This window comes from Clinocottus analis, unplaced genomic scaffold (genome assembly GCF_023055335.1).
Source record: "Clinocottus analis isolate CAN_PGR_092001 unplaced genomic scaffold, fCliAna1.0.p SCAF_1, whole genome shotgun sequence".
Classification (NCBI taxonomy): domain Eukaryota; kingdom Metazoa; phylum Chordata; class Actinopteri; order Perciformes; family Cottidae; genus Clinocottus; species Clinocottus analis.
The window spans coordinates 25383113-25397856 of NW_027175820.1; the positions used below are offsets into that span (position 1 = coordinate 25383113).

Genomic DNA, 14744 nt, shown 5'->3' on the forward strand with positions numbered 1-14744 from the left:
TGAACAAGCTAACTGACTCTCCAAGCTAGTGAACAGGCTAACTCTCTCTTCAACCTAGTAAACAAGCTAACTAGCTCTCTAGGCTTGTGATATGTCTGGTTAAGTTTAGTGTAGCTAGTAATGTAGCGAGTTATCTGGCTAGTGGTCGGTGCTACCTGAGGTCAAAGTGACACATTTTAGTAATGTATACCTTTGATTTACAGTTTTTATTCTCTCCTAAAATTGGTTGAGTTTTGTTTTAAGTTAGCTCAGCTAACCAGCTAAAAGGAGCCGATGCTTTTAAATATATTTATCGGCGCGTCCTTTTAATCACGATGGCACAACGTTTTGAGCGTTTTCTAACGTGACATTTTCTCATCATGTCGTTGTATCGCTCAGATAAACTCAGGCTTCATGAGTCTGCAGTTTCCACCTGAAGCAACAACACCACCTGCAAGAAAACAACTCTGCAAGGATAAACACTAAACTACAGATAAACTACAGATAAAGTGAAGCGTGCCACCAGGTTCTTATTTTAGTTACGTTTTGCAGCCTTCAGAAGAAATCTGGACTAAAAGAGTCTAGAAGATGTGAAGCATCTACAGTTGTGTTTTTAATCTGTAATTCAGATTATTTGTTGGGAATTTACAATTTAAAAAAGTTAACTTTTAGCAAGATTGAAGTTATTATCCTGGTTGTGATGTGAGTTTTTTTTTTGTTTCTTATGTCACAAATGATACCAATTTCGTGGCAAAAGAACAAATTTATGAATCATAATATTTACAGTTGGTGTTGCTGCCAAAGCAAAAGCTGAAATACAAACTCTGCTTCAGGCTTTAAAGTTTATCTTCACTTCTGACACTTTGTTTTATGTATTTTTTTAGCTCCTCGACTCTTTCCAGTTCCACTCAGTGGTTTCAAAGATTTCTCGTTCGTTTTTTTTGCGTAAACCCAACGTTACGAACGGATTTCACTGAAGAAGAATTATTATTCAGCCTCCGAGGACATTCGTGGTTGAGATATAAAGATAATTTGGTTGCAGCTTCTTAACGAAGCCGCCGGTCTCCAGGAGTTCTCCCGTTTCTTCATATTCTCTCATGACAATATGATTGAGGTTATAATCTCTCTGTAGCTGCACATTATTTTTCACAACTAAAGTTATTACAATTAAATCAACTGAGACTGAGTCTACTGCTACTTGCTGCACATATACAGTCAGAAATATACTTCTGTTAAATACCTTCATAGATCTATTTTGTTCAAACTCTGAAGCTTATCCGTACTGAGAAATAAAATTCTTAATCTTTGCAGAATTCTTATTTTTTCGAATCTGCAAATTGTTTTTCTTGCCTTTTTTTTAGTAAAAAAAAATAAAGTTCAGTTGCTGAATATTAACGGCGTGAACTCTTTTAGCGATCAGTGCTTCGTCAGCAGGGTGTGAATGTCCAGGACTTCCTGTAAACTTAAAACCTCCTTCGGTCTCCCAGTTGATCCGCAGCCCGTCAGCGTCGCTACGAAGCCGCTCGAGTGAGCTCGCAGCTGACGGAAGAAACAAAATGGCCTCCCAGCTAGCAGCCGGAGGTGAAAGGCGGGATGCTGACTTTCAGGCGGGTCGGTCAATGTCTTCCGTCTCTGGAGGACGGACTCTCAGAACGCCCGTCCTTCGATGACTTCTTCTGCTTCTGCTTGGACTTCCTCAGCATCCGAACCTGCAGACACAGACGAGGGAAAAACTAATGAGTACAGATAAACTACAGGGATTAACACTAAACTAACAATAAACTACAGGGATTAACACTAAACTGACACTAAACTACAGATAAACTACAAGGATGCACACTTAACTACAGCTAAACTACATGAATGTAGACTAAACTACAGATAAACTACAGGGATTAACACTCAACTAACAATAAACTACAGTGATTAACACTAAACTAACAATAAACTACAGGGATTAACACTAAACTAACAATAAACTACAGTGATACAGACTAAACTAGAGATTAACTACAAGGATACACACTTAACTATAGAAAGACTACAAAGATACACACTAAACTACAGATAAACAACAAGGATACACCCTAAACCACAGATAAACTACAAGGATACACACTAAGCTACAGATAAACTACAAGGATACAGACTAAACTAAGACCAAAATACAGATAAATCACATTTGTATGTGAAAGGCCAGAAAGAAAGATAAGTAATTGTAAATAAACAGGAGAGAAAAGGACAAAGAAGAAGAAAGGATAGGGCTAAGGGTGCAGGACAAAAGACAGAAAGACAAACTACGGTGTCCTCCGGGGGCCAAACCTTTGGTCCCGCAGCAGAGATGATGATGTGTCCCGGCGGCTGGATCCACGGTTCTCCGTCCACCTGGACAGGTATGGGTTTGCTCACCGTCAGCCGGATGTAGTTCCCCTGGGCGATCCGAATCCCTGAGCGCAGACCGCTCTGCACCTGACCCTGCACGCACACACACACAGACACACACACAGACACACACAGTTGAAAGCTCTGGAAACATCCAGCAACTGGACCTCGGGTCTCGGGCGGCGTGACGTCTCTCACCATGTGGACGACGCCGGTGACGCCGACCACCTCCAGCAGGCCGTCATCAATGCTCGGCTTCCCGTGGCGGACATCGACCTCTGACCCCCACAGGTCAGCACCAGAACCCCAACTACACACAGAGACACACACATACACACAGGAAGGTCAGTGTGCAGGCCCAGACCCAGAGTGTGAGGAGTGTGCGTTACCCGGAGGAGAGTGTGCGTTACCCGGAGGAGAGTGTGCGTTACCCGGAGGAGAGTGTGCGTTACCTGGGTATGTTGAGGAAGATCAGCCCCTCGATGTGCGGCAGCGGGACGTCCTGAGCGTCCACCTGCAGCTGCAGCTCCTTGTGGAGGCTCCTGGTGCAGCTGATCTTCTGCAGGCCGACCTTCACGTACACGCCTTTGTTGTGGAACCTGTTCATGACATCAAGTTTTGTAACTTTAGGTTTATTTTTTGGGACCGAGCGCCCCCCCCCCCCCCCACCTCGGTGACCCCGTTGAAGGTTTCTACCTGCTGGTGAACTTGTCGGGGTCGTCCTCTCGGGCCTGGTGGAAGTCGAGGCTGACCTCGGCGTCGATGCCCAGACCGAAGTAGTTGTTCATCTGCACGATCTGAGACGCAAAGACACGATTAAAAATGTTTCATTATTATTATTAAAATGTACAAGCTAACTGTCTCTCCAAGCTAGTAAACAAGCTAACTGTCTCTCCAAGCTAGTAAACAAGCTAACTGTCTCTCCAAGCTAGTAAACAAGCTAGCTGGCTCTCTAAGCTAGTAAACGAGCCAACTAGCTCTTCAAGCTAGTGAACAAGCTAACTAGCTCTCCAAGCTTGTGATATGTCTGGTTAAGTTTAGTGTAGCTAGTAATGAAGCTAGTTATCTGGCTAGTGGTCGGCGCTAACATTGGCAACATGAGTAACAGGGCCACTGTTGGGGAAAGAAATAATGTAGCATTATGTGAACAATTTATATTATCTGACCACCCGTAGTAACTGGTTTCAACATTATTATTATTAGCATAATTATTATAATATTTTAATCTGGTATAAGTTATATTTTTATTTTTTTTCTACAACTTTAGACCAAATTGGAAACACATATTTCCTGTCAAGTTATTAAATGTATAATAATGGATTGAGAAGTTAACGAGGTGAATGAATGGACCGTTAGTCCCGACTGTCCAACAGGACTTGGACCTGAAACCTTGACCCGACCTTGGGGGGCTCCAGGAAGCCGTTCTCCTTTCCGTCTCCAGAGACGTCCTGGGCGTCCAGCAGGATGGTCCACCGGTCCATCAGAACCTCGTCCGCCTCGTCCACAGAGACCAGGATGTGGTGGGGGTCCTCGCCGCTGTAACCGGGTCCCCAACGCAGGATTCGAGCCAAGTCGTTCCCTGCAGAGACGCGACAGACTTTAGGACCCGCGGACGGCGGACTCTGGACCTCGGCGGCGGGTGTCGGCGGCGGTCTGACCTGTTCCCAGCGGCACGATGCCGATGGGCGGCTCCCGGCACACCAGTTTGTGGCGGACGGCCTCCAGCACGCCCAGGACCCAGCCCACCGTCCCGTCTCCCCCGCAGACCAGCACCCGGAACCTGGGAACCTCCCGGAAGGTGTGGAGGCTGGAGCGGAGAGGACGGACATCAGACACGTTTAATACATTTTTTTTAAAGTAACCATGTGACGACGACACTAGAGGTCAAAGGTCACCGCTGCCTTCACAAAGTACGTACTGATGCACGCAATTTATATTAAATTGTGACGTTGTAGTATGAAGCCTCGAGTTCAGCTTTTTGGCAGTCGTCATCTTGGGTTACGGCCGTCGCCATCTTGGTTCTTTTGCAACCAGAGCAGGCTCATCTGGTTTTATCAGAGGTCAAAGGTCACAGCTGCAGCTGCCTTTACAAACAACGTACTGTCGCACGCAATTTATATTCAATTGTGACGTTCTAGTTCACACTGACTGCATTTAAGGAAGTGGACGTAGTCGTCGTGACGTTACTCGTTGAGTTCGGCTTTTAGGTCAGTCGGCATCTTGGATTACGGCTGTCCGCCATCTTGTTTTTTTGCAACTAGAGTAGAGTCGTCTGATTCTATCGGAGTTTGTCAAAGCTCTTTAAAAAGGTGCAATCTAAATACAGCACATGTAGGCATTTATCATTGTAACCGATTAGACAAACGCATAAAAAATGTGGCGAGTTTTCTCTTTGAGGACCGAGAGATGCGACTCTTCCGGTTCGGGGGTGCGTTGGTTTCGCTCACCCGGCCAGCGGTCCTCCGTTGGAGAGGTCAAAGACCTGGTGAGGGTTCAGCAGCTTCCTGAAGCCGTAGAGGAGCTCTCGGCCCTTCATGCCGCCGCTCTTCGGGTTGACGAACACCAGCAGGGGGCAGACGTCGGCCCCCAGCTGCTCGTGCTGCCGGACAGCAACAACAACAACTATGTTTACTCATTTCAATAACGTCAACACAAAGAAAACAACAACAACAACCTGTGTGTTGGAGTTTAATTCAGAATTTCAATAATTAACTTTATTTCTACAGCACATGTCATGCAGACTTTGCATAATAAAAAAATTAATCAAGCGTGAAAGTGTCTGAATACAGAAAAAATAATCTGAAAGAGATTCAAATAAATAAATAAACAATAATATAAAAGATTCTCACCGAGATCTCTGGAATAACGAGCGAGGTGAGCGTCTTGTTGCTGACGGTCGTGTCTTTGGCCAACATGTAGATCCGCTCCGCTTCAGAGAAACACGACACCTGCAGCGCCACCGCACCTGAACACACACACACACACACACACACGTTAATAAATATCGTCAGAAAACTAACTAAAATAGAAAAAGTTAATTACAAAAAAAAGAAAAATATAAATTGTATAAGTGACACTACAATTAATTACTATAACCAGAACCTAATAGAGACTAAAATAGAAAATAATATTTAGCGATATTGAATATATATATATATATATATATATATATATATATATATATATATATATATATATATATATATATATATATAATTTACCTTGACTGGTGTAGACGTGGCTGACGGTGACCAGGTGACCTGCAGAGATAGAGAAACAGGAAGTGAGGAGCACTCAGGTGAGCGTCTTTCAGGTGAGCGTCTCTCATGCGAGCGTCTCTCAGGTGAGGTGACCGGCGGCTGTGACTCACTCTTGAAGGCCAGGTGTTCCTGGATCAGCTGCACGTACTCGTCTGCGGTCAGCAGGGGCGTCAGACCTGAGACCAGCAGGCCGACCTGCAGCGGCCGCTTCCTGTCCTCCAGCAGGTAGAAGCGAGTCTGGTTCATCTGACGCACAGACACCTGGGGACGGATTCATCAATCAATCAATCAATCAATCAATCAATCAATCAAGTTGATCTGTAAAAGATACAGGCGTTCTGTCTGATTTTATTACATTTAATACAAAGTTAAGAAAAAATTATCTTCTCCTTCTCCAGTTTTACATGTCATCCTCTCCTCCTCCTCCTCCTCCTCCTCCTCCTCTTCCTCCTCCTCTTCCTCCTCTTCCTCCTCCTCCTACCTTTCTGATCTCCTGCAGCTTGTCCTGAATCTTCTCCTGAGGACTCAGCGTCTGTCTCTGAACTGGAGGACAGACACGGAGACGTCACGACCTTCACTCACGACTCACCGGCACACAGACTTCTACACGTTATGGGAGCTTATCTTATAATAACAATAATATAAAATACATTTTAAAAAAGTACAAAGATTAAAACAGATAAAGGTTCTTTATATTGCTGAGGTCACCTTGCTTGCTGCTCATGTAGATCTCCACCAGGCTGAAACCGGACGCGTCTACTTCCTGAAACAACACGAGCATCGCGGAGGTGAAGAAGAGACCAACAGGTACTTTAAGGTACTTTCAACAGGTACTTTAAGGTACTTTCAACAGGTACTTTCATAAATGAATGAAACATAAAAGCACGGTCACCTGTCTGCCGAGCAGCCTGAAGGCCTCGCCGAGGACCGACGCCGCCGAGCTGCTTCCAGAGACGGAGACGGAGACGAAGGCCGCCGCGCCCGACCTGCAGCACCCAGCGGGAGAAACCATCAAGCAACTGGGGGGGAACCAGTGCGTCTGACAGGGTTCACATGCATTGAGACATGACTTATAACCCAATTTCCATGACTTTTCCCAAAATTTTCCCAAATTTTTCATGACTTTTAGCCAAATTTTCATGATTTTTCCCCAAATTTTATAGCTTTTTCAAGACTTTAAGCCAAATTTTCTTGACTTTTAACCACATTTCTATGACTTGTAACCACTTATCCATGACTTTTAAGTAAATTTCCATGACTTTAAACCAAATGTTCATGAGCAAACATTGTGTTAAATGTGTGTAAACAGTAAAAAGTGATAAAATGTAGTATTTAAACTAACAATGAGGATTCAAAGCATACAGTAAACCTTAAATGACTCAAATGAATGAGAGACAATCGTTTATTAAAAGAATAAACATTTATATAGATGCCTGTATGTATGCTGCTGATATTATGAGCCTCTTTCTTTTAAAAGCAGATTCATGATTTCAAACTCAGCGTGAATGAACGTTATGAACACATGAATATAAAACATGAATATAACACATTCACAGGACTTTTACAGGTTCTGAGCCGAGTGACGGTGGCGGTCTCACCTGGGCCGGCCCGCGTACACCTTGAGGACCTCGGCGTCTCGGGGTCTGGCCCTCAGCAGCCAGGCGTCGCCTCCGTCCTTCAGGGAGCCCCGGTGGTCGGAGCCCCGGTGGTCGGAGCCCCGGTGGTCGGCGCCGTTGCGGTTGAGGACGTCGGCGGCGTGGAGGCGCTGCGCGGCGCCGAGCTCCAGCAGCTCAAAGTCCTGCGGCTCGTCGGGGATGTAGAAGGCCCTCAGCGCCGCCTCCTGCAGGACGACACCGGTACTGCAGCGTCAGGCCAAGACTCATAATAATAACTATAATCATGGTGATAATAATTATAATTAATGTATTATTATTCATAGAAAATTAGATGTTATACACTATAGAAATAAAATGCATTGTTAGCAATATTATTACAAATATTATTCTTTAAAAAATACATACAAATATTAAATTAAGCAACAATATATGAAAGAATATATATATATATATATATATATATATATATATATATATATATATATATTTAGAGATAGTAGTATTTGTAATAGTACTATTTGTAACAGTAGTATTTGTAACAGTGTGTGTCATGTCTTCGCTCTCACCACCACTTCCTCGTTCTTTGTGGCTCTCATGATGGAAACCGATCGGAAGAAGCCGCGCTTCATCGCATCATCACCGTCACACACCTTGAGGAGCTGCTTACCTGCAGACACACACACACACACACACACACACACACACACACACACACACACACACACACACACACACACACACACACACACACACACACACACACACACACACACACACACACACACACACACACACACACAATAAGGCAATTGTCTTGTGTTTTTAGAGACCCTAACACAGACCCAGCTGACTCTGGAGGTGTAACATGGACCCACCTGACTCTGGAGCCGCAGGTTGACCCTCTTTCATCGCAGCAGCCGACTGATCGACGTCATCAGAGTTATCTGAGAGAAACATGGAGGACTTTGAGTACCCAGAACTTCAAAATATACATCCATCCATCCATTATCTTAACCGCTTATCCTCATTAGGGTCGCGGGGCGCTGGAGCCGATCCCAGCTGTCAAGGGGCGAAGGCAGGGTACACCCTGGACAGGTCGCCAGTTCATCACAGGGCTCAAAATATACATATATACATAATATACAAATACATTTGTGTGTGTTTTACTTCGTTGGTATGTGTACATCACATCTTTCTGTTTTCATCTCTTGCATTTCCCATTTGTAGTCTACACCAAAGAAACACACACAAAGTCTTCTTCACTTCACAAAGAAACACACACAAAGTCTTCTTCACTTCACAAAGAAACACACACAAAGTCTTCTTCACTTCACAAAGAAACACACACAAAGTCTTCTTCACTTCACAAAGAAACACACACAAAGTCTTCTTCACTTCACAAAGAAACACACACAAAGTCTTCTTCACTTGAGGATTTCATGAGAAAAAAATATTTTTGTTTTGTTTTCTCGCCTAAGATGAAGAAATGAAGCTGTCAGGAAACAAGCCGAGAGGATGTGGTCTGTCTGTGCGTGTGTTTGTGTGTCTGTGTGTGTGTGTACCCAGGTCCTGGCTGCAGCTCTCTGTGATGCGGTAGCAGTGCATCTTGCTGAAGTTCCTGGAGTCGAGGCGGACGCAGGCCGGATGCAGCATCATGCAGCGCAGACGTCCCAGAGTGCACTCTGGCGGCACGCTGAGGTAACATGCCGCGTGGCTCTGAGAGACAAAGACTTGTTGAAATTATTTAAATATATTTACACATACTTGTTATATTTTGACAACATGAAAGCAGCCAGGACTCCTGAAAAACTAACAGGGTTTCTTTCCTGGTCTAGAAGTCTGCAGGTCTAAAGGTATAAAGGTCTAGAGGTCTAAAGGTATGTAGGTCTACAGATCTGCATTTCTAGATGTCTGGAGGTCTAGAGGTCTAGAAATCTGCAGGTCTAGAGATCTAGATGTTTAGAGGTCTAAAGTCTAGAGGTCTAAAGGTCTAGAGGTTTAAAGGTCCAGAGATCTGCAGGTCTAGAGATCTAGAGATCTGGTTTGATGCGGGTCCGCCGGTCCTCACCGTGACGCCGCACCACTCGCACCTCATCCCCGACAGGACGTCAGACGAGGCGCAGGACCTCCGGCACACATCGCACCTCGCCGCCGCCGCCAGGTTCCCCTCCCTCCAGTGGTGGTGAAACGTGTCCTGCAGCGGCAGAAAGTAGATCCTGAGTGAGCGGTTCTTAAGAGGACTGGAAAGGATATCAATGAGCCTGCCCGCTGTTCCCACATCACCATCATCACCATCACCATCATCATCGTCATCATCGTCACACTGGAGTTCATTCTGACTCCATCACACACATCAAATGTGGATTCATCCGCTGCTGAAAATAGTCCCCAAAAAATGCACTACTTCCTCCTGTTTGTTGGATAAAAACTACAAATAAACTGTTGTTTTAAGAGATTATTGATAGAACCACATATGTGTGTTGCCCCCTGGTGGTCAGGAGAGAGAATGCAGCTTTAACACATGAAGCATAGACTTCTATACAACCAGAGGAGTCGCCCCCTGGTGGTCAGGAGAGAGAATGCAGCTTTAACACATGAAGCATAGACTTCTATACAACCAGAGGAGTCGCCCCCTGGTGGTCAGGAGAGAGAATGCAGCTTTAACACATGAAGCATAGACTTCTATACAACCAGAGGAGTCGCCCCCTGGTGGTCAGGAGAGAGAATGCAGCTTTAACACATGAAGCATAGACTTCTATACAACCAGAGGAGTCGCCCCCTGGTGGTCAGGAGAGAGAATGCAGCTTTAACACATGAAGCATAGACTTCTATACAACCAGAGGAGTCGCCCCCTGGTGGTCAGGAGAGAGAATGCAGCTTCAACACAAGAAGCATAGACTTCTATACAACCAGAGGAGTCATAGACTTTTTGTTGGACATTATTGAGTCAGATCAGCGTCTGGTTCTCTCTCACCTGCTCCAGCGTCCCGTCCAGGTGAGAACTGCGACAGTCTGCACAGCTGAAGATGGCACAGTCAGCGTGGACATGCAGCTCACACACTGAAACACACACACACACACACAAACACACACACAAAGTCAGTGACATCCTGTTCTCTTCTCCTCTCATAGAATGGTTTTCATTTCTTAGATTTAAAGGTAATAATCCGATGCTGGTTAAACTGGTTAAGCTGGTGGATGTAACTGGTTCTGACCTTCGCAGCGCAGCGCTCCGTTGCCCTCCGTCTGCTTCCTGCAGACGCAGCAGAAACGTTTCTTCTGGCCGGCGGGGCCGAAGCAGTGAGCCACGGGAACCTGCAGGGGGCGGCGAGGAGACCCCGGTCAACAAGCCTGAAGCTAACACACGACCGCTAACACACGACCGCTAACGCATGACTTCTAGTTCCTCCTGCTGCGGGAAGGACTGATGGAGAGGATCTTTTTGCATTTAAAAAGGCAAAACTAATAAACTAATAAATACTTCCGAGGATGGACATCAATAAAAGATCAGTATTTTAAAAAAAAAAAGCTTTTTAAACAGTCGGCTTTAAGTCAATAATGGCTCACGAGAGGATTAGGATTATATGCAGGCCCTGAATGTGACAACAACGTTACTAGAACCACATGACGCGTTATACAACAGCGTGACATGTCGACATGAAGCTGGTGGCGTGAGGCCGGAGCCCCGGGGGCCGGGATCTGAACCCAGAGGGATCTGATCCAAAAAGGAGTCAAAGTGACCATCAAATATAAAGAAACCGACTCGTTTACGTATTTCTAAGTAACAAAATATGTTTTTATTCCCCTAAATACTGCATTGAAGTCGTTGGCACAGTTACAGGAACACAAGTATCTTAATGCCCAAAAAGACACAAAGCAGACAGGAAGCAGCGTTTCATCACTTCCTGTTCCCTCATCTGGAAGTGTCTCAAGTGTACCTCTGAGATGTAGTACAACTATGAAATACAACATGTACCTCTAATATATAGTACAACTATAATATACAATCTTTAATATACATTGCATATTAATGAACTTTATATTTGTACTACATCTCAGAGGTACATGTTGTTTATTATACAATTTGTACCTATGAGATGTAATGGAGAAGTAGAGGGTAGTCTAGTACAAGTACCTTGCATTAGTACTCGTACTAGAGTGTATATATATATATATATACTTGTGATCAGTCTCGTCGGGGCGTTTGTTTTACTCACCCGGACAGCAGACGGGGTCATGCAGGAGCAAGCCGAGCGCAGCGTCTTCAGGCATTTCTCGTGACACATGAAGTTGCACACTGGGGGGGAGGAGACAGAGGAGAAGCGTCAAGAAGGCAACGAGCAACAAGCAACGAGCAACGAGCAACGGCAGGTCGCAGGTTCGATTCCCGGGAAGATTTTACTATATCAGCTGACCCCGAACGTCACCTGATCGCTTGGTTTAGAAAGGAGGAAAGAAAACAAACAGATTTCATGCTTCCCGTCAGGTTTTCTCATCATAGGGAACTTCTTATCTGATTTTTACCCACAATCCTTTGCGATCGGAGGTTATCACATTTACAAGCGGAGGAATAAAAACTAAAAGAGGAACTAGAACTGAATTCAAGCTCAATCTCCTCTCGTGAAAACATTACGCGGGTTGAATATATATATATATATATATATATATATATATATATATATATATATATATATATATATATATATGAAATATATGCAGCCAGATGTAGCACTTTGATGACATCACATGTTTGTGTTAATCCGACTCCACAGCTTAAAGAAGAAATCGTTACATAATCCCACCGAGCAGCGCTTTTGATGTTACTATTGTTGTTGTTGTTGTTGTGCAGCGTTTGATGCACCTGCTGCTGTTTTGTGACGATGATGAAGATGATGATGATGGTCATGACTCACAAACACGCCTCCTGTTGCCATGCCAGCCCACAGGAAGTAAATCATGACTTGACTGCAGCTCCGATCTGGACAACCAGTGTGTTACTGGGCAGAGTGGTGTGTGTGTGTGTGTGTGTGTGTGTGTGTGTGTGTGTGTGTGTGTGTGTGTGTGTGTGTGTGTGTGTGTGTGTGTGTGTGTGTGTGTGTGTGTGTGTGTGTGTGTGTGTGTGTGTGTGTGTGTGTGTGTGTGTGTCTCTGCTCTTCAGCTCGCCTGTTGAATTCATGATTAAGTCGTGCCTTTGTGAGATGGAAAGAAAAGGAGGGGAAGGAAATGGCGGAAAGGAAAGGAGGGGAAAGGAAGAAAGGAGATGAAAGTAAAGAAAAAGGGGGGAAAAGGAGCGACTGAGGAAAGGAAGTAAAAAAGAAAAGGAAGGAAAGAGGAGGAAAGGAAAGGTAAGAAGAGAAAAGAAATGGGGAAAAAGGAGGAAAGGAAAGAAAATGGGGGGAAGTATAAGTAAACAGCAGATTAGGAAAGGAAAGAAGAATAGGAAAGGAAAGGCCCGGAATAGAAAAGGGGAGGACAGTGAAGAAGAGGAAGAGGAAAGAAAAAGAAGAGGTCTTTCTGGTTCCAGACTTTCAACGACCCGAAACTAACCGGTTTCAATTGATACCAGATCCCAGTGATCCCAGTCTGTGATCCCAGTGATCCCAGTCTGTGTTCTGGTCTCACAGTCCAGCTCGGAGGACTAACATTTGACCCGTTTCTACCGTTAAGCTGCATCACGTGACCGGCAGGAGACGCCCCAAAACTCACCTGGCTCAGCGTCACCTGGAGCTGGAACAACTAGCTGGGTCGGTGGTTCAATTCCCCAACAACAACAACAACAACAACAACAACAAGTGTGCACAAGTGAGCCCACTGAGTATGCATAATAAACAAAGTAGTGATTTAATATAAATACATAAAAACACTTTACCTTCGCACAGGAAGCCGACGAGCCCCCAGATGAAGTCGCTGCAGCTGTGGCAGAAGGTGGGCTTGGTGAGGGTCACCCTCCGGAGGCAGTGGCCCGGGGCGGAGCTCTGGTACCTGGGCCGGAGGCCCGGGGACTGCTGCGCCCTCTTCTTCCCGCTCAGGGGGCTCGCTGTCCGGCAGCAGTCTGCGGCGGCGCCGGCGCCGGCGTCCGGGTCCGCCATGTCCTCTCAACCTCCCGCGACAACACGAGGTGGAGAATTGTTGTGACGAAGAAGAAGAAGAAGAAGAAGAAAGAAGAAAAAAGGGCCTGAATCTCTAGTAAATACCCCGGCAGAGAGACATCCCCCCACCGGGTACCAGCGGCGCCGCAGCCCCGGCGACAGCGCGCCGTCCTCGGCTTGTGCGTGTGCGTGAGACCCCCTCCCCTCTCCGCCCCTCGACTCAGCAGCCTAATAATCCAGATTCTTCACAAAAAAATACAACAAAAAGTAGGAAAACCGGGTCACGACTTTGTGATTCCAACGAGATTAGTTGTCGCACCACCAGCACCGCCACCACCCCCGCGGTGGAGGAGGGTCATCGTTACCCGGCGGAGAGGGCGCTGCGGCCGGCGTGTCAACCCCGGAGCTCCCCGGGCGTCTCTCAGGCCGAGAGCCGCTCCTGAAACACGGACCGTGTGTCCGAGCTCCCTCCCCCCTCCCCTGAAACACCGAGAGGGAGTTCCAGGAGAGGCGGTGACGTGACGTGAGGAGGAAGAGGGGATGGGAAACCTTTTTTCGACGTCGCCTTCCTCGTCCGCCACGCCGAGGTCAGAGTCCCCTCCGCCCCGGAGACAGCGGTGCCACCCAGCGGCGCTGCGAGCCGAGGGGAGCCGTGCCGTGCGTGCCGGGCAGTGTACAGCTCCCTCCTCCTCCTCTTCCTCTCCGGAGCTCCCCCGCTTGGGAAGCCGAATGAATAAAAGATGATTTATCGATCCGGTGGAATGATAATGACGCGCGCGCGGCGGCAGGAAGTGTCCTGAGCGGATGTTATTCTTCCAGTCGACGCGCAGCGGACGTGCAGCAGCAGCAGTGGCAGCAGCAGCAGCAGCAGCAGCAGCGGCAGCAGCTGCGCGGTGCAGGACCCGGTTAGAAAGAGAGAAAAGACCCGAGGAACCGGGAGAGGGAACCGGGAGAGGGAACCGGGAGAGGGGGAACGTGCGGAGAACAAACGTTATTCAACAAGTGTGAAGAGAACCGGAGGGGAGGGGGCTTTCATTTTGGGGTTTCTTCTTCTTCCTCCTCCTCCTCCTCCTCAGACGGCTGCTTCTTCTTCCGCGTCAGAGACTCTCCAACACTGATTTACTCCTCCTCCCTCCCTCCTCCTTCATCCACTCTTCTCGCCTCCTTCCCTCCTTCCCTCTTCCCCTACACTAAATGAATGAATTCATTCCTGAACTCTGTCACGTATCCTTCCTCTTTTCTCGTGTCCTTCCTTCCTCCCTTCCTTCCTCTGCCCTCGCCTCCTTCCTCACTTTGTCTCTTTGTGTTGTTTTAAGGTTCTCTGAGGGAATGAGTTTGTTTTAAAACTGATGACAGATTTATTTTCTTATAAACAACTCGCAGAGTAAAAGTAGAACGAAATGTAAACACCGGAGTAA

At 46.3% G+C, this 14744-nt stretch overlaps 1 protein-coding gene across 1 annotated transcript; it reads right to left on the minus strand.

Moving 5' to 3' along the window:
* Positions 1 to 647: 647 nt before the first annotated feature.
* Positions 648 to 14277, minus strand: LOC137782715 (diacylglycerol kinase theta). Its single transcript, XM_068572278.1, has 23 exons — positions 13107 to 14277; positions 11455 to 11534; positions 10453 to 10552; positions 10212 to 10297; positions 9306 to 9431; positions 8800 to 8953; positions 8113 to 8181; positions 7804 to 7904; positions 7220 to 7461; positions 6514 to 6607; positions 6330 to 6384; positions 6103 to 6164; positions 5732 to 5882; positions 5583 to 5621; positions 5211 to 5326; positions 4809 to 4960; positions 4020 to 4168; positions 3762 to 3940; positions 3058 to 3158; positions 2814 to 2960; positions 2560 to 2671; positions 2302 to 2454; positions 648 to 1688 (listed from the first exon to the last, which is right to left on the minus strand). Exons 1-23 carry the CDS (start codon positions 13324 to 13326, stop codon positions 1596 to 1598), a joined length of 2781 nt encoding a protein of 926 aa, XP_068428379.1. The 5' UTR covers positions 13327 to 14277; the 3' UTR covers positions 648 to 1595.
* Positions 14278 to 14744: the final 467 nt, after the last annotated feature.